Source organism: Lactuca virosa, chromosome 5 (assembly GCF_052849685.1).
Source record: "Lactuca virosa cultivar CGN04683 chromosome 5, Lactuca_virosa_CGN04683_v6, whole genome shotgun sequence".
NCBI lineage: Eukaryota > Viridiplantae > Streptophyta > Magnoliopsida > Asterales > Asteraceae > Lactuca > Lactuca virosa.
In genome coordinates, this window is record NC_136430.1 from 413,281,102 (window position 1) to 413,305,485 (window position 24,384).

The 24,384-nt window shown below is 31.0% G+C and overlaps 1 protein-coding gene and 1 long non-coding RNA gene across 3 annotated transcripts; both read left to right on the forward strand.

Annotated features, from left to right (window-relative positions):
* Positions 1 to 5,837: 5,837 nt before the first annotated feature.
* On the forward strand, positions 5,838 to 6,296 carry LOC145113986 (uncharacterized). Its single transcript, XM_079050012.1, has 2 exons — positions 5,838 to 6,070; positions 6,158 to 6,296. The coding sequence occupies exons 1-2, from the start codon at positions 5,838 to 5,840 to the stop codon at positions 6,294 to 6,296; spliced, it is 372 nt and encodes a 123-aa protein (XP_078906138.1).
* A 3,814-nt stretch (positions 6,297 to 10,110) lies between these two features.
* On the forward strand, positions 10,111 to 13,017 carry LOC145111951 (uncharacterized). 2 transcript variants are annotated; one of them, XR_013710385.1, is made up of 3 exons: positions 10,111 to 10,536; positions 11,760 to 12,467; positions 12,885 to 13,017. It is a non-coding gene; the product is annotated as an uncharacterized LOC145111951 (long non-coding RNA). The 2 variants fall into 2 exon arrangements; XR_013710384.1 differs by lacking the exon at positions 11,760 to 12,467.
* Positions 13,018 to 24,384: the final 11,367 nt, after the last annotated feature.

Genomic DNA, 24,384 nt, shown 5'->3' on the forward strand with positions numbered 1-24,384 from the left:
AACCAAAGACATATTAGGAGGACTTAAGTTACTAAAGCACAAAAGTCAGGAACAAAGTCAAGCCAATCAAAATGCTTAAAAATAAGCATGAAAATGTAAAAAAAATTGCGTCGAAACATAAATAAACTCGAATTTATACCGACATGTACAATATAAAACCAAGCAATTTAAAAAAAAATTAACAAACGAAAGTTTCAAATTTACGTCGAAATGTTGACCACCTCGAATTTATACCAACACATACATAAAAATAATTAAGTAATAATTTTTTTTAACTTAACAAATTTTATAAAGTTTAAAGCTGATGGGGTGAAAGTGATACTTACAAAGTTGATGGGTGGTAACTGTAAGAGAACCACATTATGTATAACTACACGGGCAAACACAGAAGGTTAAAAAATGAAGGGGGGGGGGGGGGTAAAAGTGACATTTTAGAAAGTATAAAGTTGAAGATGTAAAAAAAGTAAGTGTGTAGCTCTGATACCAAATTGAAAAACATGGCGGAATTAATAAAATTAAGACAGAATATACCTGAATGATGCGTCGTAATGGATTGACGATGGATTGTTTATCTGGGTTGGATATGTTTATATGAATATATGGATATGTTTGGATAGGGTTCTGCTATTCAGAAATAGAAAATCTATTTCAACAGAAGAAGATTGAGATCAACTCAAATCTTATAATCACAAATCACTCTGCTTTATTCACTAAGGGCAAAGCCCTTTATATAGGCTCCAAAGAGCCGTTTACACACGGTATCTTTACATTATTGCAATCGTTTGATTGCAAGAAGACAAACTACTTTACATAAGACTTTATGTCACATTATAATAATGCTACACACTTATCGACACTTTACATAATTATAAAAGACAAAATAGAATTATTGCCGTCTATAATGCATCGTTATCTTCAAAGATGTCTTCTTCTTTAATAATTCTTTCTTTTGTCATGCCTTACGTCATTCCTCCCGCCTTCGAAAAGACATGTTTTTTGAATAATGTTTGCTTGTGTCATGGCTGACGTTAATGGTGTTCACAATGTTTCTTTCATGAATGAATGCTTTTTTGAACTGTTGTTGTTCTTGCTTCATGATGGCTTCCATTCTCTCGTCAAAGTGTTTGCTATATGATTGTTTGCGCTTTTGATGTATCTGAGATAAGGATGAAATTGATGTAATTGTAATTGCCAGCGAATCAATCGTCCACGGCAATAATCTTCTTGTAGTTTATAGCGCCAAAATCCAAGTAGATACTTGGAATCTGTTCGTAACTCGAATCTTGTTTGTAGAAGCTCGACTTTCCATTTTTTCAATGTTCTGAGACATGCTAGTGTTTCTCGTTCATGTGTGCTGTAATTTTGCTCAGTTTGGGAGAATGTTCCCGATATATACTTGCATAGTTTTTGCTCGTATTTATCTGTTTTTAATACTTCAGATGATACATCTGTATCAATGTATGCTTTTGGTGATATTTTCATATCACTGTATACTTTATCATTGTTTACTTCAGATGGTATTTTCATACCAGTGTGTGCTTTATCATTGTATACTTTTGATGAGTTAGATATGAGGTTTCCCTCACTATCTAATCTCAATAATACTTTTCCCCGTATAATTGCTTTTAGGCATCCTGCCCAAGTGTCTTGTGATGCATCTGTTTCTACGATTAAGAAATCATCTATTTTTGCATTATATAAAGTAGGGAGAACTTGAATGTTTTGTTTTATATTTTGTACTAAAATAGTATCTGTATTGGTCCAAGACCACGGTATTTTTTCTGATATTTTCTTTTGTAAAACTTTTCTTTCTTTTGCTAAATTTTTTAAAAATCTTTGTTCTGCAATATAATATAAACAACCAAGAAATCGTTGTATTTGTTTTCTATTTTCAAGTTTATTAGGAAACATATTTAATTTTTCTCGTATATTGTCTGTTAACGATAATTGACCATTTTCTCCAATTTTTAAACCGAGATATTCAACTGTAGTTTGAAAAAGTTTTGATTTCTTTTTTGATAAAACTAAACCCTTTTCTTTAATTCTTTGTAAAACCTTGATGACTGCATCAATGTGTGTTTGTTCATTTCCTTTTGTAAAAACAATTATATCATCAATATATGCAAGACAAATATGATCTAAACCATTTAAGGTTTCATCCATGAATCGCTGATATATTGCTGGTGCCTGTTTTAAACCGAATGGAAGGACATTCCATTCATAATGCTTCTGAGGAGGACATGAGAAAGCGGTTAGTGGTTTCGTATTTTCATGTAAACGTAACTGCCAATATCCAGATTTTGCATCAAATGTACTAAAATGTGTATTTCCTTTTATTTTTTCTAAAATATATTCTTTTCGTGGTAATTTATATGAGTCTCCTATAGTAGCATCATTCATTTTTTTATAATTGATTACCATTCTTCGTTTGCCTCGTTTTATTTCATTATTATTTTCTACATAAAATGCAGGTGCTGAATGAGGACTCTTGCTAGGTCGAATGATTCATTTTTCTAATAGTTCAATGCATTCCTGTTTGAATTCAGAAACATCTTTTATGTTGTATGGAATTTTATTTGGAACATTAACTTCATCATTAGGGTTTTTTAATAATATTATTATTTCTTGATTATTTTTATTTTTTAAATGATCTAGCGGGTTTTCGCTACATACTTCTTCGAGTTGTTTTTCAGCAATTTCTTTAGCAAATGTTAGTAATATGCGTAATTGAAAGCCAACCTCTTGTTTGATTATTTTAATAAGATCATAATGTTTGATGATTGCAGTTTTTATAATACCTTTTGTTGGATGATTGAGACTTATATCGTCATTTGTTTGTATAAATGGTTGATATAATTTAAGGAAATTATTTCCTATTACTAAATCTATTCCTGAATCATGTTGATATATAGTTGGAGTTTTAAATGGTGCCTTTTCAATTACTATATCTATATCTCTTCCTACGAACCAAATTTTGTGAATTGATTTATCAGCAATTGTTATTTTTAATGGTTTTTCTAATTTTTCCCAATTATTTAATATCTTTTTTCTACCAAAACATAAAGTAGCTCCTGTATCTATATATGAAACTAATTCTTTATCTTGTATTTTGGTTGTAATAAAGGTACTATTTGGGTTAATATTTGTTTTTCTTTTACTCATTTTAGGATTAGTTTATAAATTTCTTTTAAATGTTTTGTGGATTTTTCTAAATCTTTCCATAATTTTTTAAGTAGATCAACTTTATATTTATTATCGTAACTACAATATACTTGAGTTTTATTACTCATAATTTTTATTTTACCATGTGAAAGGTCGTTTAATAGTAAGTGGTTTTTCTTTAAGTAGCTGTTTTTCATTAAGTGGTTCTTCTTTAATAGTTTTTATTTTTAAATATTTTTCAAGTAGGTTTAAGATTTGAGTTAAATTCTGTAATAATTCAGGAATTTGTTTTAATACAATTAAACTTTCTACTTCTATAATATTATTTAATTTTTGATTAATTATGTTTAATTTTTCTCCTACTGATTTATCTTCTTCAGGATTAAGACCGATGTTATATATTGTTCCTTGTGGTAAATTTTGTGGTATTTCTATAATCATTTTTTTATCTAGTATACATGGTTTTGTATTTTGATATGATCCTTCAAGTGTTTTAAAATATTTTAGGGAATTACTAGATGATTTAGAAAGTATAAAGTTGAAGATGTAAAAACAACATTTTAAAAAGTAAAAAGGTGAAAATGAAGAAGGTGAAAATGACATTTTAGAAAGTTAAAAATTGAAGTAGTAAAGTGATATTTTATAAAATATAAGAATGAAAAACATCAATTTATAAAAAAAATGGAAAATATTAATAGATACAAAGTAGAGGGTTTAACCAAAGTCAGTGTAAAACTCTCTACCGACCTTGATTTTTAGAATACAAAATATAGATATAATAATGAAAAAAAAAGCAGAGAAATGATAAAAGTAAATGTGTAAAAAAGAGACCTGAAGGTTTGAAGAGGGTCTTCGAAATTTATATCTTCTTAATTTACTAGTTACTCTTTTAGGTGCGATTTGTTTTTTCTGAGGCAAGATTACTGCAGTCTGCGGACCACATCTGTAGACATTTACAGTAGAAAAGGTGGACCAAACGTCTGCAGTCTGAAAGAAGAAGACTGTTTGTTTTTTAACATCTGCAGACTACTAGGCTAAACTAAAATTTAATTAAGCTGATTTTTTTTAAAAAAAAACGTAAAGGAGTTTTTCAATAATTTTATGACTTTATTATAGATAATTAACAAATATAGATCAACTTTTATGTATTATCGTATAAAAGTGAAAATAAAATTGTACATATTAACATATATATTTTATAAAAACCAACAAACTCTGGTCGTAAAATTCTACATAAACATTGTAATTAGGGATAAAAAAAATTTAACGCATAAAATTAATGGAAATAAACTTTGATTTTAAATGAAAATTTTCAAAATTTTCATTTTACTTTTTCAATTAAATCAATTAAAACTGAACATAAATATTTTTCCCATGAAATGAATGATATTGTGTTAAATAATGTTTTATAAGATATGATACAAAAATATAAGACAAATATTAGGATTTTTTTGCATATCTATATAACAACTCCAATGACCATTATTGTAATTAAACTTTTATTTATAAATTTGTTACAAATGTCATAATTGCGTCGCCAAACTTTTTTTTCTTTTAAGTATTGTAACTTTTTTTTATTAAAAATTGTTTATCGTATATAAAGTTCAGGTAAATCTAAGTTAAAAAAAAAACAAAAAACAAAGATATATATGTTTTTTTAGGCTAGAAGATTTCTGAAGAGGTTTGAATACTCTGGTTCACATCTGCGCCAAGAAGAGGACGCACAAACCTTTTTAGGTCTGCAGTCTTCAAAAAAACAAACAGTATGCAAAGCCTAATGTGTGTGCGGTGCAGACAGAAGAGACCAAGAAGATCTGCAGATAAAAAACAAACATCACCTTAAGTTGTCTTATTTAGTTTAACTTTATCCATTACATTCATCTAGTGATTAGATTGTTACATATTTAATAGTATTTAGATCATCGGGTAAGAACACGTTATCACCCGTTATTGCCTACGTGAAGTAGCCTTAACGGTGTGGCAACGGGAGGAACCCCCTGGTTATATGATCTCGTTGTAACGGCAACAACTTGCAACGCGTATGGAAATTTGATTTTGTCCCCTTTGACCATGTTAACGGTCACTTTTTCATATATATATATATATATATATATATATATATATATATATATATATATATATATATATTACCTACACATACATACATTCTACCTAAAACTTATTCACACAATTCTTTTCTTTCTCTATATTATAAAATTCAATACTTCTAGAAAAAAAATGGATCCGTTCGACCCTTCTAACGATGATGATGTTGATGATGATATATTCGTCTTTATGATGTACGAGTATTGCACTGACGTGCTACTACAACCAGATCCAACCTCTACTAACAAGACGTGTGATATTAAACAGAAATCGCGATGGAAACCAACATCTAGTTCATGATTATTTTGCAGATAATTATGTCTACCAGCCAAGCGATTTCAAAAGAATGTTTCGTTTGCGAAAAAAGTGTGTTTGAATGGATAACCAATGCCTTGGAAAGCAAGTATCTTTTCTTTCAAGTTTTGTAATTTATAAATGTAGTTTTTAGATAAAATAAATACATTTTTTACCTATTAAATATATGTTTAGGTATGAGTTTTTCCAAATGAGATATGGTGCTAGAGGTAAGGATTTACAGGTTTCTGAAATGTGTTGCGACAATTAAGGTGATGGCTATGGGGGAGTCACCCGATTCTATCGACGATTATTTGAGAATGTCGGAGAGAACTGCAAGAGGTGTTGGTGAGACCTTCAATGAAGTTTATTTGTGGAAACATTCGTTAAATGATATGCAACAACTATATGTGACACATGAAGAAAGACATGGTTTTCCGGGTATGCTTGGAAGCATTTATTGCACAGACCTGAAATGTATAAATTGTCCTGCGGCGTGGAAAGGTCGGTATGTAAGTGGTCATCATGGAGCACCTTCATTGGTATTAGAGGCTGTTGCTTCCCAATATTTATGGATTTGACATGCTTTTTTCAGGTTTGGGGGTTCCAAAAACGACATCAACGTTCTTGATCAATCATCAATATTCAACGATATTTTGTTAGGAAAGGCACCGGAGGCTCCTTTCACAGTGAATGGAAATGAATATAAGTTTGGGGTATTACCTTACAGATAGAATATATCCTGTATACTCCACATTCGTGAAGGCATTTCGACGCCCAGTAGACCCAAGAGACAATTTTTTCAAGAGGTGACAAGAAGGAGCACGTAAGGATATAGAACGTGCTTTTGGAGTTCTAAAGTCGAAGTGACACATAGTTGAACATGCGACATGACCATATCAGTTAGGAACTCTACAAGATATTATGTATGTATATATCATAATGCATAACATGGTGATTGAAGATAAAAGACGAAATATTGCAGAGTATATGCCTACGGAACTCAAACACGTGCAAATTCAACCAGGAACATCGAAATATTTACATAGAGTCATTGATATTCAAGACACACGAAAACACAGACAACTTCGAGAAGACTTGACGAATTATCTGTACGATGGTAACGAAGATGAAGAATAGTGAATTTAAGGAAAAAATGTATTTTTTTCTGTCTTGTAATGTTTTTTTAGTTTTTAAATGTTATGTTTAATTAAAAAAAAATAGGTTGTATTTAAATAACATATTTTATTAAATTACAATTGTTTTTATAATTATTAAAAAAACAAAAAAATAAAAAATAAAAAAATGATGACATGAAAATTAGTGAGTCTTATAACATGTTGAAAAATTTCTCAATTGGTGTTATAACACCATGTGTGATATGTCATGTGAGGTGACATTTTTTTTGTGCGATAATATGCTTTAATATGTTGCCCACACGTAGTAGTTTTATTGAATCTTTAAAGATCGACTAATGATAATCGGCTAAGAAGAAAATGATGAGGATATTAATTTTCTTTTTAAAAAAGGATTTCACCATTTTATCTCAAGAATCCAAAAGTTGTTTTTAGGAAACCGTAAAAATATAATTTCTTAAAAATGACTTATCAATAATAGGAAAAAATCATTTTATTTTAATAATAAGAAAAACTCTTTTTATTTTAAATGTTAATAAGCTAATAAATATGCATTGAGACACAAACCAAACACCACTTAAAGTTAAAAGGGAAAATGACTTATAAGGGTAAGAAAGTTTCAAAACCATTTAAAAAACACCAATGAAGTTTTGTTTGTTTAAAAAACATCATTCACTTAAAGGCTTTGTACACAAGATACCAACGAAGTAAACACTTTGTTCACATCTCACCTTAAGGTAACTTGATCTTTCAAGTAAATGGATGAGTTGGCATATCTAGCTGGTGAGTTGATATATCTAGTAAGCATTAATTGATAAATCCACCATACCCTTGTACACCTTATACCTCTGTCCATCACCATAGTCCATAAACCCATCACACACCACATAATTAGCCTTCACGATTCATCACATGAAGCACCCCCTTCATCTTTAACCATATGAAGCCTTCGTTTAAACACTACCACAAATCAACATCATTAACAACTTCATCCTTGCAAATCTACAAAAAAAAGGAGAGAGAAGAAGAAGGTTGCCATTGAACAAAGAGGGAAAAAAGAGAAATACCTACGATCGATCATGAGAGAAGGAAGCAGCAAAAGTTTTTTCGTCGTTGTGTTGTCTAGTACCAATTTGTATTTTGTGCAATCAGATTGGAGCATTTACATCCTCTTACAAGATCCATTGGGCACATGGTCTTCCAAAAACAAGAAGTAGGAAAATTATGAGAAGAATCTTGAGGAAAATTGCTTCTACACAGTTAGATGAGCTTGGTGATACAACCACATTAGCATATCCAATTCAACAAAAGGTTTAAAGGGCATAATTATCAATTTTATATAAATCTATTGTTAGATAAGATTGCTTCAATTATAGCTTTATACTCACGAATTCTTAAATTATATTGCACAAGTACATAAATCAAGAATGCTATTTAGCAAAAGGGATGAGAAAAGGGCAATTGACAAAAGTGCATAATTGTCAAATTGCACCAGCAACCATGATCTTGGCAGCATCATTATTGTATAAAGACCTGACAAAAAACTTGTATACGAAGCTCTCAAAAATCACAAACATGTATATTGTTGCTGCTTTAATTTTTTCATTCAGAATCGTTTATATACAGACCTCTCAAAAACTACATACTCAACTTTCAAATGATTTTGACAATGTTGAAAAGTAATATACAAGCAACATCAATCTACTTTCATTGACCTCTCAAACACAATACAAATGCAATCTTGAGTAATATTGAGAAATAGAAATAGGGGCAATTTGGTCGTAATTGCAACTAAACCAACACAAAGGGGCAAAATCGATGTCACCAAGGCTGTAGAGGAATGATCGATCGACCGACTGTAAAAATCGATTTCACTAGAGGAGGGTTGATCGATCCAACCCAAAATCAAACCCTGGAGAACATTGTGCGCTAGATGCTTCACTCCCTCCAATTAAGTCAAGACGACTGATTTGTATCCCTTAATCCACGTAAGACGATCCTAATGCCATGTCACATTTTATTTTCTGTTAATTAATTTTTACAGGTAACATCTTTCCTCTTACCTACAACTGTCGGTCACCAGTGGGTGATAATTGAACAAAACTTAAACTTCAATGGTGTTTTTTGTATAAAACCCTTACTTGAATGGTGTTTTTTTAAGGGAAAATGACTCTTTAGGGTAACTAACTATTGCGTTTGTTTTCATTTGGTCCATTTCCTTTTTTTTGTACTCAATATACCATCGAACTTGTTGTTTGTGTTCACCATAACCCTTTTGACCGGCTTTTGACCTGTGATAGCCGGTCAAAGGATTGTGGTGAACACAAACAAGTTCGATGGTATATTGAGTACAAAAAAAGGAAAGGGACCAAATGCGAACAAACTCAACAGTTGGTTACCCTCTTGAGTCATTTTCCCCGAAAAGTTAAATGAAATTAAAGTTGCAAATTTATCAAAGACTGCAACCTTCTTTGGCCATAACGTATATGAAAAGCGTTTCGAAGGGGTAACTTCGTTAAAACAAGGTCTATGCTATTCTTACTGTGGTTAGCTGTCAACACCTTTCTGCAAAAGGATATGACTGTGTATGAGAGGTATATTTATCAGCATAAACGTTTACCACAAGGTACATTACGGTGATGTGTCTGCAAAAGCTGCATGATATTGTACATATTGATGTTGTATCTTATCCCATGAATTCGATCTTAAAACTATGTAAACTAAAAAATCACAGCACTTGTGATTCCACTCGTTTGTAGACTTGTCTAGAATCCATGATACGATAAATCATTTGATTTAAAAAGTAAATGTAGTCATTAAATGCACCTTCTTAGTCAAGATTCCCATAATAAGTATTCAAGTGCATTACAAAGTTGTACATGTATAAATAATGTTATTTCGTGGGTTATGTTTTGAAGAGAAGCAAAAATGAATTTCATAAAGTCATTAATATCAGTAGGAGATGACGTGGGATTTGCTGTAAATGAGTAAAAGGAAAATGAACCAGGAGGGTAACCAACTGTTGCATTTGTTCTCATTTGGTCCATTTCCTTTTTTATGTACTCTATATACCATCGAAGTTGTTGTTTGTGTTCACCATAACCCTTTGAACGGCTATCACAAGTCAAAAATCGGTCAAAATGGTTATGGTGAACATAAACAACAAGTTCGATGGTATATTGAGTACAAAAAAAGGAAATTGACCAAATGAAAACAAACGCAACAACTAGTTACCATAAATAGTCATTTTCCCTTATAAATTTTAAACTTACTTACCCTTATAAATCATTTTTAAAACTTACTTACCCTTATAAATCATTTTTCCAAGTCAAAACTATCCCATTTTTGTAAAGGATTTTAAAAATAGACCCATTTTGCAAAAAAGAAAAGAAAAAAGAAACAAAAGTAAAAACTCTAACCCTGACGTCTCCGTTTCCCAGACTCACCTCAAATCTCTCAACAATCCCCTTCCTGGCAAAGATCGACCAACGCCGATTCTCTGTTCTTATTCTCCATCTCAATTATATAGAAGAATTTGAGCCCTAAACCGGTCGACGCACTCTCTATTGAATAATCTCCTCTCTCGATTCTCTGCTCTCAATATCTTACCTCCGATTCTCTACTCTCAACCTCCATGTCATCGTTTTAGGTATACAATTTATTTTATGAATTGATCGAGTTATACTATGTTTTATTTTTCAGCTCAAATTTGATCGAACCAATCACTTCTGGTCATCGCTAGCAAGGATTCTATAACTGGAAATGATAGAAGAGCAAGAGAGACAAGTTTCTAGCTTCTGCTTGCACCTTGGCAAGCACAGACACCTGCTACAAGAAGGTTAATTTTCTAGTTTTCTCTAATTTATGCTTTCTATTATAGTTTTAGTGTTTTGTGAGTATCTTAGAACTTTCAACTTATTGTGCTTCAATATCATCACAAAAGTTTGATTCAATTGTTGTTCACTTCTTTTATTGGCTTTCAAATTGTATTGGGTATCTCTCATTAAGCTAGATTGGACCAATTGATTGAAATGCTCTACATGGCACTTAAGTCCATGTAATTATTTCTTTTCCCTTTTATCTCTATCCTTGTCCTTCTTGAGTGCATTCAGCAGGAGACAAATTCATATTATTGGATATTAAAACGTGGTCTAGTACTTCCAATTACCATATGCATATGTTAGGCAATAATTGTTTTGAAAGATATATTCAACAGATACCCCTAACATATACATTCCCTAGAGTTTTTTTAACTTGACTTGGAAGAGTGAACATAAATTCTTCCGTCTGATATAGATCAATAACTATACTAACCCCATTTCTTATGTGGCTTTTTCAAGTGAAACTGAAACGCCTTCAAGTTTTTCATCAATACAAAAATATCATTAATATTACCAGATCATCACAAATTTCTCACTAAGAATGGTACACTGAGTCTATTGTCTTGGTTGGAGAAGGTTTCTTACATTAAATTTGGTGTTTTGGTGTGTATGCTATAAAAGAAAGTAAATTGCCTAAGATGGGAATTGACCTAAAATATACTTATCTTCAGTATGTAAAATACATTCTTGACTTTGTCAAGAACTCTACAATTAAGCCAAAGGAGGAGAAATTTTACAAGATCAGACTTAGCAATGTTGCTATCCAAATGAGAACATAAGTTTTAGACCTAAATTCAATAAATAACATCATATTTTCATTTATTTGTTTGTTATAGCATCCTTCTTTCACTTCCTTCTATTATATTATAGCATTATATTGTAAGAATTTTCCTATTAAGGCATTGTACTTTGGAAGACATTCCTAATTCTAGCATTGTGCTTTCAAAAAAAATTCTTACACTTTGAAAAATCTACCCAATTATAGCAGTAGGAAATGCTTTGTTTTTCAATGACATTGCTATAATTGGGTAGAATTTCAAAGTACAACGCCATAATAGGAAAAAAATAGATGCAGAATGCAATAATCTTACAGGCAAATGGAATGAGTTAATTGAAAACCTGCATATTTTGTTAAAAGGCAATGGCATTGGAAATTTTATTAAGAAACTTGCTCTTGCAGCCACTGTTTACCATATCTGGAAGGAGAGAAACAATAGGTTGTTTAAGAAAGGAAAGAATGGAAAAAAAAAATAAGGTGATTTTGAACATATTTGAAGACATCAGACTTAAATTAATTGGGTTTAAGAATGGGTATGTGGGATTTGATTATGAGATAAGAAGTAAGTTCCCAATGAAAATGGCAAAAATTAATTTTTTCCATGATGATGAACATAAAATATTGGCATGAAAATTGGTTAATCTTGTGGTGGGTTGGTTGCAATTGGATGGGGATTTCGTTTTTTTGGAATAAAAGATAACAGAGGAGGAATGAACTGTTCTGAGAATAAGAATAAAGGACATTGTGGTCTTTTTGACATGCCTTTTCTTGCCACTATGAATGATCGAGATTATGACAGACATAAGGAAAGAAAGAACTGGGTTTCCATGTCTCTTGTTTGGAGTGAAATTGACAATAAAGGGTATTATGGTATTTTTCTGGTTACATTTAATTGTGATAGGTATTTTCAAGACTGTGAAGCTTCGAGTCTATGGTTGGCATGGGGAAAGGAGATGGTTTGTTGTTTTAAAATTTTGGTGCACTATAATTTTTAAGGGGTATTTTGGTCCATTTATGGAATCTTACGTGAAAATGGTTTTTTTCTCAAGATTGCTTTTTGAGCCATTTTATCCGTGGGGTTCGTCAATTCAAAAGCAAGAGGATCGAGGGGTATACTTATTTTTTCTAGGGTCATTTCCATAAAAGACCTTATATTTTGACTTTTCTTTTTCGAAAAAGACCCGACTTTTACCCGTTACTTGTTATTTCAGACCCAAGTAGGTCACAAACAGTTAAATTGAGTATTTTTGTTTCTTAAAAGACCCCACATTATATATATATATATATATATATATATATATATATATATATACTAGGTTAAAACCCGTGGAACCCACGGGTGTTAATTTTAAATAGAATTTAAAATTTAATTATGTAATAAAATAATATTTCACTAATTTAGAAAACATATGAATTGTAATATTGTATTTTTTAATAACTTTGTGATTTGTAGGTATTTAATTACACAGTAAATGGTAAGTATTTAATTACAAATGGAGATTTTTAAAACCCTTACTTTTGGTGCAGGATCTTCGTTGAACATACAGAGATGATGAGACAACCACAAGGGAGCGAGTGAGAAGAAAAAACGTTTGTTGGCTAAAACGCCACTTTTTCCCTTATAACTTATCGTCTCAATAAAAGTCATGACTTTATATAATGCAACATACGTTTGAGTAATGACAAAAAAAATCCAAAAAAACATCAAAATTGATTTGATACAAAACAAAGAAAACATGGCTGTAGTGAAATTAATATAAAAAAGATACAATACATAATTATAAATAAATAAATTAATATGATTGATGAACAAAGATGTGCAGTTGCAGAAAAAGATGATTATATAGGACCTTATGACTTACTGAATAAAGTAGATGCCAACATTTTTGTAAAATCAAATGTTGATGTCATTGCAGAAAAAGATACAGATAATGGAGATGAACTGATAGAAGCAAAAAGATGAATATAATACAAAATTATAGAGTAAATAAAAACTAACCTCCAATAACCTTGATGTTATGTTATTTGTTGTTCACGATGAAGGGAAGGGATGGAGATAAATTTTTCTGGAAACGTAAACCGTGCACTTAAAAGTAAATGACAACTTAAATCTATAATCCATATAAAAGGTACTGATTAAGGAATTCAAAAATTAAATCCCTGATTGTATGGTATAAATATCTGTGTAATCCCTATAATTGTGTTAGAGTAAGTTGGAAATTTGACAAAGTAACAAATATATTTATATTAGATGCCGATTTTAAAGGGATTTGAATTTATATAATATATAATAACAATAATAACAATATTCACATAATATATTTACTATTTATTTAATTTATTTTACTGGAAATATCGGCCTATCTTTTTATTGTGTATTATATTTAATATAAATTAATCGAACTACCTTCAATTATTTTCATTATAAATTTTTAAAAATAAGTTAGACATACCTAAACATATCATAATTTAATATGTATATTTGTTAATTATGTTATATTAATTTTATAAAAAATTATGAACATCAATACCACTGTTCACAATGGACCCCATCCCACGCCAAATTGAAGCAAACTCAAGAATGCAACCTTTTCTTCCACCAGAAGTGAGATTTAGAATGCAATCTTTTTTGCAAGGAGTGTTTGGTGAATCTCTTCACGGGACATGGAAATTTCACTCCAGTTCTCTTCAATTTTCCCTTCAAGATCTTTCAAGAATTCTAGGTAACTGCAAGTGAAATAAATATTAATAAAAAAATAAACATGACATAACAATTTGATTTTAGTTACATGAACTATTGATTAGTTGAATGTGTAAAATGAAACCATTTACAGAAACTTACTTGACTTTTTTTAACAATAAAGACAATGTTCTTAAATGAATCTTTATAAAACTGATAAATATTTTAACCCATGTCGATATAATTGTACTCATGGATGATGACATGGCGAAAACAGGAAAAACCAGTGCCACATCAACTTTTTTACAAATTCCAGCTCGCCTATAAATGAATCTATATAAAGAATGTTGCTATTACTTGCATCTAACCCTCAATTTATCTGTATCTATTCTTTTGTTTATAAACATGTTTATCCTTTATGTAGAAATTAGGTTATTCATGGTTAAAAATCTTGATTATATTCATAAAGACAAAACCTGATACCACCCATCTGTTCAGCAATCCATCATGCATGGTTTAACTTTGCATTCATCCTTGTAGTTGCATGCCCATGACCACCTTCCCTTAAATGATTCTTAAAAAAAAAATTATAAAACCAGACCACTAAATAAAAAATTATTACTAAAATAGTCTACAGCTCCAACAAATAGCTCTAATTTAGCTTTGCTTTCAGAGACAAACCGTTTGAAACGCTTTGAATTTGTAAATTCAGCTTCTTGAAGAACACATGTCATCTACAAATAATGAATAGTTATAACCAATCATGGATTAGACAAGCTTTTTAAGAGGGTATTTACGTCTTTTGCATGGGAAAACTTCCATGAAAATAGGCATACCGGGTTAAATAGAGCTTCTGTGTTTGCTGACATGGCTTTTCCTCGAACAATTACATGGCTAACAGAATTCTTTGAACCTTGCTTTGATGATGTGAAAGGGTAAACTGATATTCCACCTGTCTCCCTTCCAATTAATTGACTGAGCTGAAGGGCATTTATGTCTTTTGTACCCATTTCAAGTAATGACCGGCTGTTCATTAATGTAGTGAAACAATTATTCACATTATGTAGCTTAAAATTTGGGATATAAAACAGGGGAATATCAATTATCTAGTGTATGATTTTTTTTCCTTTTTTTAAATGACAACATATCATACGTATTTGGCTGATACAAAAGCTTGAATTACAGCAACACTTAGAAGATCTTACCAAAAAAGTGGAGACTTGAAGCTTAGCCATGAAAAATAAAATCAAAAAACCTGACTATTTTTATTTTTATGTTTTTCTTGAATAAGATGGATGAAAACAATGTGATAAAGGATGTTGAAGAATAGATGTGCTAATAAAATTTCGTAAATGTTATACATTAGAATGAATTCCCAAATACATAGTAAATGATGACCTAATTTCTTAAACAAAATTACAAAACTCTTAACACAACTTTCACTTGGGAATTGTATCAAATAGTTGGGGTGTAAATTGGAAGTAGAAAGAAAAAGTAAATTACCAGCCCTGCATCTCCAAGCACAAGACCATTATGCGCACCATTTCACAATTGAATTGGTGAGGAGTCATACAGGTTGTCTAAACAAATTAAAACCCTACCTGCAACAAAGATGTAAGATGAAAAATGGGTTTGGGAAGAACAATGTGATAAAGGTCGCAATTCAATTAAAGCCCTAGTATACCTGATTCAGTGGGTGGAGGTGTCACCCTTAAGGTCTTTGGAAAAGGAGAAAAAGAGAAGAGGAAAATGATTGATATTGAAGATTAGGGGAAAACATAACCTGCTGAATTCATTTGGGAGAGTTTGAATTTTGATTTAAATCAATACATCGGCACTCGTTGTACATCTTATCGAACCATAAAAACCTACAAATTAACCTGAAGCCCTTCCAAAAAAGGAATGGGCCGATTACTGATTTTCGAATGGCTTGGATGGAATCTATGTAGTATAAATATAGAGATTGTTAAATACATTAGGAAAACGATTGATATTGAAGGTTTCACCATTAAGGTGTTTGGAAGCAGGAGAAAATGAGAGGAAGAAAATGATTGATATTGAAGATTAGGGGAAAACGTAATATACCTGAATTCATGTTACGAGTTGGAATTTTGATTTTGATTTAATGGAGAAGAAGAAACATCGGAGAAGGATTAGAGGTAAAATGAAGGGAGAATTAATTAAGAAGAATGTGAAGAAACATCGTAATCGTAACATCGTAACATAATGATAAGGGCTAAGGAGAAGGGCATTGTTGGTATTTCACTTTAAAGAGTGGAGCGAGAAATATAGATTGGGATGGGCTTAGAGTATGCCACGTGGCAAGAAAGCTCTTATTTATTAGGATAGGAGATATATATATATATATATATATATATATATATATATATATATATATATTCAATTTAGACCTAAAATGTTTAATTTTTCAAAATAAACTCAACTTTAAAATTGGTTATAACCTTTTTGGCTTTTTCCATTTAGAAGGCAAATTTTTCCATTTGCATTCAAATCTTTGTTGGGTTCTTTGATAAAATTAACTATCAGTATTTGATTATGGAAACTCTTGGTTTTAGTTTTAGTTTAGGATTCATTTTGTTTTCACTATAAATATATTATGTATCTTCTTATTCTAAAGCAATATAAAGAAAACATTCAAGATATGAAGATTATTTAATCTCTTTATCTTTATGTAGGGCTGTATACGAATCGAACGAACACGAACAAGGGCTTGTTCATGTTCGTTCGTTTAAGTTAGCCGAACAAATGAACAAACACGAACAAAAAAACGAATATGTTTTCTTGTTTATGTTCGTTCGTTTAAAAAATTACATTGTTCATGTTCGTTATTTATGTTCGTGAACATGCTAAACGAACAGAAACGAACGAACATAAACGAAAGTAGATAAATAAACATAATTGAATATATATGAACATAGACGAACATATAAAATAATAATGTAATCAAACACAATTGAACATATATAAACATAAAAGGAACTTAAATGAACAAACATAAACGAACAACATAAACGAATGTTCACGGACATAATTGAACGAACAAGACTATTGTTCATGTTTGTTCATTTAGTTAAACGAACGAGAATTTGTGTTCATGTTCGTTCATTTATTAAATAAACGAACATAAACAAACTTCCCACAGAACAGTTCACGAATAGTTCGTTGAATGTTCAGTTCGTTTATAGTCCTATCTTTATGGTATCGGAGCATTAACTCCATCTATCACTTTTTTATATAAACTTTATTTTCTCATTGCTTAACAACAAAAGAATCTCTTTCTATAATCTTTTTTTTCCTTTACCCATCAAAAAGATCACCAAATATATATATATATATATATATATATATATATATATATATATATATATATATTTACATTATCGATTCCTATTCATCTACAAAGTTTTCCCTTCAAACCTACAACAGAAATATCATCAGTCTCCTTTTTTGAATTCCAATCCAACTTTCAAAGATCGAAGGTTCTACATTAATTCATCAAGAACATCAAAATTACTTCATCAAGAATTCCAATCAGAATTTAAAGTCTTCTAGCAGAACATCAAGATATCTTCTACTACATATACAACAATAGAAATCCAAGAATCAAGGTACATACCATTTTCTTTCAACCATGACAATTGGTTTCGGAACCATCAGTGCATCTTCTTCTTCAACGGTCGGTGATCTTGCAACTCCTCTTTCTTTTTCTACCATCACAAATTTTATATCCACTCAATTAAAGGGGGAAAATTATTTGGGATGGAACACCAAATATTAACAATTCTCATGACTATGGGGTTAGTCTCTTAAATTGATGGAACAAACACTCCACCACCAAAAGACACTCCTGAGTTTGTCTAATGTAGAAAAATAGACAACTATGTCGAATCTTTCTTGAATGCCACTCTAAGTCCTTATATTTCTCCTATCTCTATTGGAGTGTCTACAACTGAAGACCTTTGGAAGCAACGTGAAACCCTATACACTCAACAAACATTTGCTAAAAAATCTGAATTATGAAGTGAATTATAGAACATTAAGCAAAGTGGATTTACCATCACCGCCTATTGTGACAAAATCAAGAACCTCCATGATTAATTGAAGGCAATCGGAGACTCCATACCTGAATCATGAACCAGGCGTCGTCTTACACTGTTTATGGTTTTTATGGAAATGTCTTTCGGAAATGAAAAAAAATTTACTATGGTTTTTGGGATGTTATAAGTTGGTATCAAAGCTTTGGTTTGAAGGATTTGGATAAACACTCGTGTGATTCCGGACTTAAACGATGGACCTACAAAATATTTTTTATAAATAATTTCTAAATAGCTAAAAAGGAGGATGCAATGTGTACAATCAACTGGAGCTCAAGAGAAAGTTATTCCCCACGATACCCACACTTGTTAGATGTATACTGGTGACATGTTCAAGTGTTATAATTGCATGCTAGTTCATAGGCTAGGAATCTTCAAGAATTGCATGATATAATTGTCTGGTTTATGATGTGTGATAGCCTATAGGATTTCTTGTTATGCCATATGAAACTGATATTATTGTTGTAGTTAAGTGTATGCATCATGATTGTACATAACTAAGATTTTATAGCATGAGATTGCTTGATTTAGCCTTATTTGTTATTCCTTGTTTAGTTGTAGGCTTAGGGTAGAATCAATTACTCGTCTGTCTATCGAATCTGGTGTTATGTATGATTAGCATACATAAGGAGACCGTAGTGTTAGTGAAGGTTTCATGAGTTGGGTGTGTGATTGTTAGAGTGCGAGCAGAAGTAAGGAATTGGTAGTTACTCTTGAGAGAATGAGAGGAGGGTGTATGCGTACCCTAGTTGCTTTGGGCCTAGTGGCCTAGTAATTTCATGGCGATCATCCAAGACAAATACAGGTAGGTGTGGAAGGTAGTATGGCTCTGTACTACTGAAAGAACAAGACCCATATGCGTATCCAGGAAGTCACGAGTTCCAAGGGATGAGTAGTCGAGTAGTGATGTGTGATGGGTTTTGAGCCTCATTAGATCAAACAAATGGTAGCGGAAACAACAAACAATTTGATCTAAACTCGAAATATATAGATCTAAACTGTAACAACTGAGAATTTTCCGTCATTAATTATTACTAGGAGTTAGGATCGACTTATAATGACAAAAAAACTTCCCATATTGAAGGATAATATGGAAAGTTGAGTCGAAAATAAAGTAATCAAAAAGTTAAAATGGTTAGTGTATTTGGAAAATACGCGACATAATGATCCCAAAAATATAAACGTCGAGAAAATCTAACTCTGGTTAGAAGAATTATGATTTTATGACGAATAGAAATCAACCACGTTAATAATGTTATTGACGTCAAAAATAGCAAAAAGAGAATGATTGAGTTTCGGTTAACACTACAAAAAGGAAATTTGTAGTAAAGCATGAGATAAGAACTTGGGAAGGAAGAAGGGAAGAAATGAAAGTCGTATGAAGGAGATACAATTTTTATAAAATATAAAAATATGGGTTAAAAATGAAAGTTAAAATTAGAAGATGCAACCTAAAAGAAAGTTGTAGTTCTAGGAAAAGAGCTACACAAATATCTAGGAGTAGGTATTACCTAGATGTTATAATGACCAAATCCTTAGAAAACCTTAAGTGCCTAGGAGTTATGCATTACAAGATTTAGGATATGCATTGTACTTAGTTGTTATGCTGCCCAAATATCCCGTTAAAATAACCATAACTAGGGTATATATATGACAATATATATATATATATATATATATATATATATATATATATATCAGATAATTATGAGATCATAAATATAATTATCAAATACACACACACACATATATATATATATATATATATATATCATTTGATGATATATACCCGGAAGAGGTATATACAAAGATAATGTGATGTGTGTGTGTGTATATATATATATATATATATATATATATATATATATATATATAGGGGTAATTATGATAAAGATAAAAGATTAAAAGATAAAAGATAAAAAAACTAGGGTTAATGCGTTAGTAAGTTGGTTATTCATCCAAAAGCTTTGATTAAATTCTTACCATAATAATCAGAGTTAATGATAACATTATATATATATATATATATATATATATATATATATATATATATATATATATGAAGTGGTCCCATAATTATCCAACAATCTCCTACTGGACCACAAATATATAAATATACATATAACCATATAAGCGCTTTAATAACTGTTATCATAGTATTGGTACCCTTAAACAATCTTGTCCACCAATCATATAAGTATAGGATCAAAGAGATCTTCATTACAATTTACGTAAATAAACCCATCAATGGTCACATATACATATATAACTAACAACATAGATTAAACATGATGTGTGGTTTTATTATCAAAATAAATTTCCAATCAGTTTCCCTTTAACTTGAAGTGAGATCAAACTTCAAATAAGTGCAACTAATAATGGAATCAACCAAATTCTTAATTATGTACAGAAAAAACATAACTATTCTTAAACAGAACATAAAACACCAATAAAACTCACACTAAAAAAAATTATCACACCCATGTGTGTAGTATGCTCATGAAAGACCTTGGAAGGTAATCCCTTTGTGAGCGGATCCGCTATCATGGAGTTTTTCTTGATGTATTATATAAATATTTGTCCATTTGCACTTTTTCTTTAACAGTCAGATACTTCATGTCAATATGATTTGACTTAGTAGAACTTCTGTTGTTGCTGGAATATAATATTGCTAACTTATTGTCACAACCTTAGTGGTCTTTCAATACCAATAATATGCAGCCTCGTGACAATTTTCCGCCACCATATTCCATGATTTGATGCCTCATAGCATGCTAAACATTATGTTGCCATTATGGAAGAAGCTACCAAAGTCTATTCCATGAAATAGCTCATCATGCTAACATGTAAAAGTATCCTGATATGGATCGATAACCATTTTGGCATCTAATAAAATCATATTCCTAATACAAATGATCTCCAAAATATCTGATCTTCTATATGTGAGCATATAACCTTTAGTTCGCTATAGATATCAAAAAACCCATTTGGATGCTTTCCAGTGATACATATATGGGTGGCTTAGATATTTTCCCAACATCACTATAATATATGGACATATATATATTGGAGAACATATCAGATTCCCAACAAAGAAAACGTAAATAATCTTCTATATCTCCATAACTTTAAGGTCTAATTTGGGCTACTAATTGAGACAAAATATGTCTCTTTTAGCAACAAGGGTGTCGCCTGGGTTGTAGTTTGCATGCAAAACTTTTCAAGGGTCTCTTTTAGCTCTTATGTGATAATCCTAGAATTCCATGAGATTTGTCTCATTGAATCCGGATTCCAAAAAACAAAAGAGGCATCCCCAAGATCTTTCATTTCAAAATAATTTGAAATAAATATATCATCAACATATAAAACCAGGGAGATATATTACTCTCATTAAATTTCTGATACACATAATCATCTACTATATTTACCTCAAATAATGAATGAGATAATGAATTGATGAAACTTATGATACCGCATATAGGGTATCCTAAGTTGAGGTTGTTGAGTTTGTTCATTATTAATGGGTACATAAATTGCACATCTGAATGTCCTTAATGAGAAATATTTGGTTCATGACTGCAAATTAGTTAAATATTGGAGAACTTATGATAGCTCGTTCGTTTGATGCGTATAAGTAATAATGCATGTAAGATGTCCCCATGCCAATGTAGGAATTTTAGAATGCATTAGTAATGGTCTTGCAATAAATTGAAGGTGTTTGATTAACGACCCAGCTAGACCATTTTGCGTATGAACATGTGCAACAGGATGTTCAATAATTATCCCAATCGACATGCAATAATCATTAAAAGCTTGTGATGAAAATTATCCAACATTGTCAAGTCGAATTTTATTAGATGGGTAATCAGAGAAATGTGCTCGTAGGCGGATTATTTGTGCAAGTAATTTTGCAAAAACGATATTATGACTAGATAATAAGCACACATGTGACCATCTAGTGGAAACATCAATTAAAACCATAAAATGTGTAAATGGTCCACATGGTGGATGAATTGGTCCATATATCTCCTTTGAATTCTTTCTAAGAAAATATGACTTTTATACCTAACTTTGTTTGATGATGGACGGGAAATTAATTTTTCCTGAGAGCATGCAACGCAAGATAATTCATTAGCTTGAAAAAACTTCTGGTTTTTCAAGGAATGGTCACTTGAAGTTTCAATTATTCTACACATCATAATTGATCCGAGATTGCCCAACTGGTTATGAAAAACTTTGAAATTGTTTTAAAACTTTCTATTTCAATAGTATGTAATTCAATCATTTTAATCTTTGTATAACACTATTTGGAAGACAATGCGGACAATTTTTCCAAAAGACTTTTCTTACCCGATATCACTTTTGTAATATTGAGATACTCTTTATTACCATCATTATTTGTTTCAACATGATATTCGTTAGACCGAATATACTTGAAAATTAATAAATTTCTAGTTGATTTGGATGAAAATAATGCATCACAAATTGTAATTATTGTCCCTTATGGCAATGATATATTCGCTCTTTTAGAGCTTTCAATCAATTTTGTACTACCCACTATTGTATTAACATTTGCTTCTTCAATCGATAAGCAAGCAAAATACTTTTTATTATTAAAAGTTCTATGCCTTGTTGCGTTGTCTATTAGACATATATCTTCCTCGTTTCTCTTGCAAATGTCCATATTTCTCTTCAATAAGTAAAACAAACATAAGAAACATTCGACTTAGAGAAATAAATCCATATTTTATTACTTTGGGAAGATTGTGACAACATCACTTCTCATGATACGACTATGACATAAAAACATAAGAAATGACATGAAACAAAACTACATATTATTCTTGACCATGAAAATGACTCTAAACGAACATAATGCAAAAATCAAACGATACTACAAAACCAACAAGTTGATGATAAGGCAACATATCCATCTCTTTTTATAGAAAAAATTGGATACTTCCATCACCATCCATAGCACCATTTGTCCCTTCCGGGTAGACAAGAAAATCGGCAACATCAAAATGTGTCATTTTTTGTTGATCTTCGTGAAAATCATTTTTAATAAAATTGGTTTCCGTATATTTTCTTTAGATCTAGGGAAGCTTGATAAAGATCAACAAAATGCTTTGGAGTACGATATGTACAAGACCAATGATCGGTCATTCCACATTGATGACAAATATTTTCAACATTCTTTTTACATTGATCACTTTTATCATTATGATGTGGGTTTTTGTTATTCTCCCACTTATGGTGGTTATTACAATCTTGTTATTGTTGTTACAATAATTATGACGACCTACATTACGTCCATGACCTCGGCCACGACCACTATTAGACCCACGACTATGATGATTATATGATGTTGCATTCACTTCAGGAAATGGGCTAGAACCGGTCAAGCGTGATTGGTGATTTTTCATCAATAGCTCATTGTTTTGTTTGGTCACAAGAAGACATGAGATTAATTCATAATATTTTTTAAAACCTTTCTCACAATATTGTTGTTGCTGCAGGAACATGTTAGTGGCATGAAAAGTAGAGAAAGTTTTCTCTAGCCTGTGTTCATCAGTTATAGTTTCACCACATAATTTTAGTTGAGAAGTAATTTTAAATATGGTTGAATTATACCCACTCACAGATATAAAATCTTGTAACCGAAGGTGTAGCCAATCAAAACAAGCTCTAGGAAGTACCAGTGTTTTTTGATGATCATACCTCTCATTAGGATTATTCCAATGATCAACTGGATCTTTGATAGTGATGTATTCAGCTTTCAATCCTTCATCTAGACGATGAGAAGAAAAATCATCGCCTTAGCATTATCTTGGTTTGATGCTTCATTTAGTGCATTTGCAGCTTTTATGGTGTTCAACATCAAGGATCCATGATAAATAACTCTTTCCACTGATGTCAAGAGCCATAAACTCAAACTTGTTAAGGTTTTCCATACTGAAAATACTAGTCAAAATAGAGACTTGTATGTTAGGGAATTATTAGTTAAGAAATTCTATAAAATACTTGTGAGCATTGTATGTGTGAACTTATAAAATATACATACCTGAAAATGACAAAAGCAATAAGGAGTTAGAGCTCTATGGTAGAGTCGTGTTGATAACGTGTTATAAAGTATGAAGCTAAGTTAATGAACAAAGTAGGAAATGAGATTGTAAAGAACTTTATTTTATTACTTGTAGTAAAACAATCGACATTGACAATACATCTTACT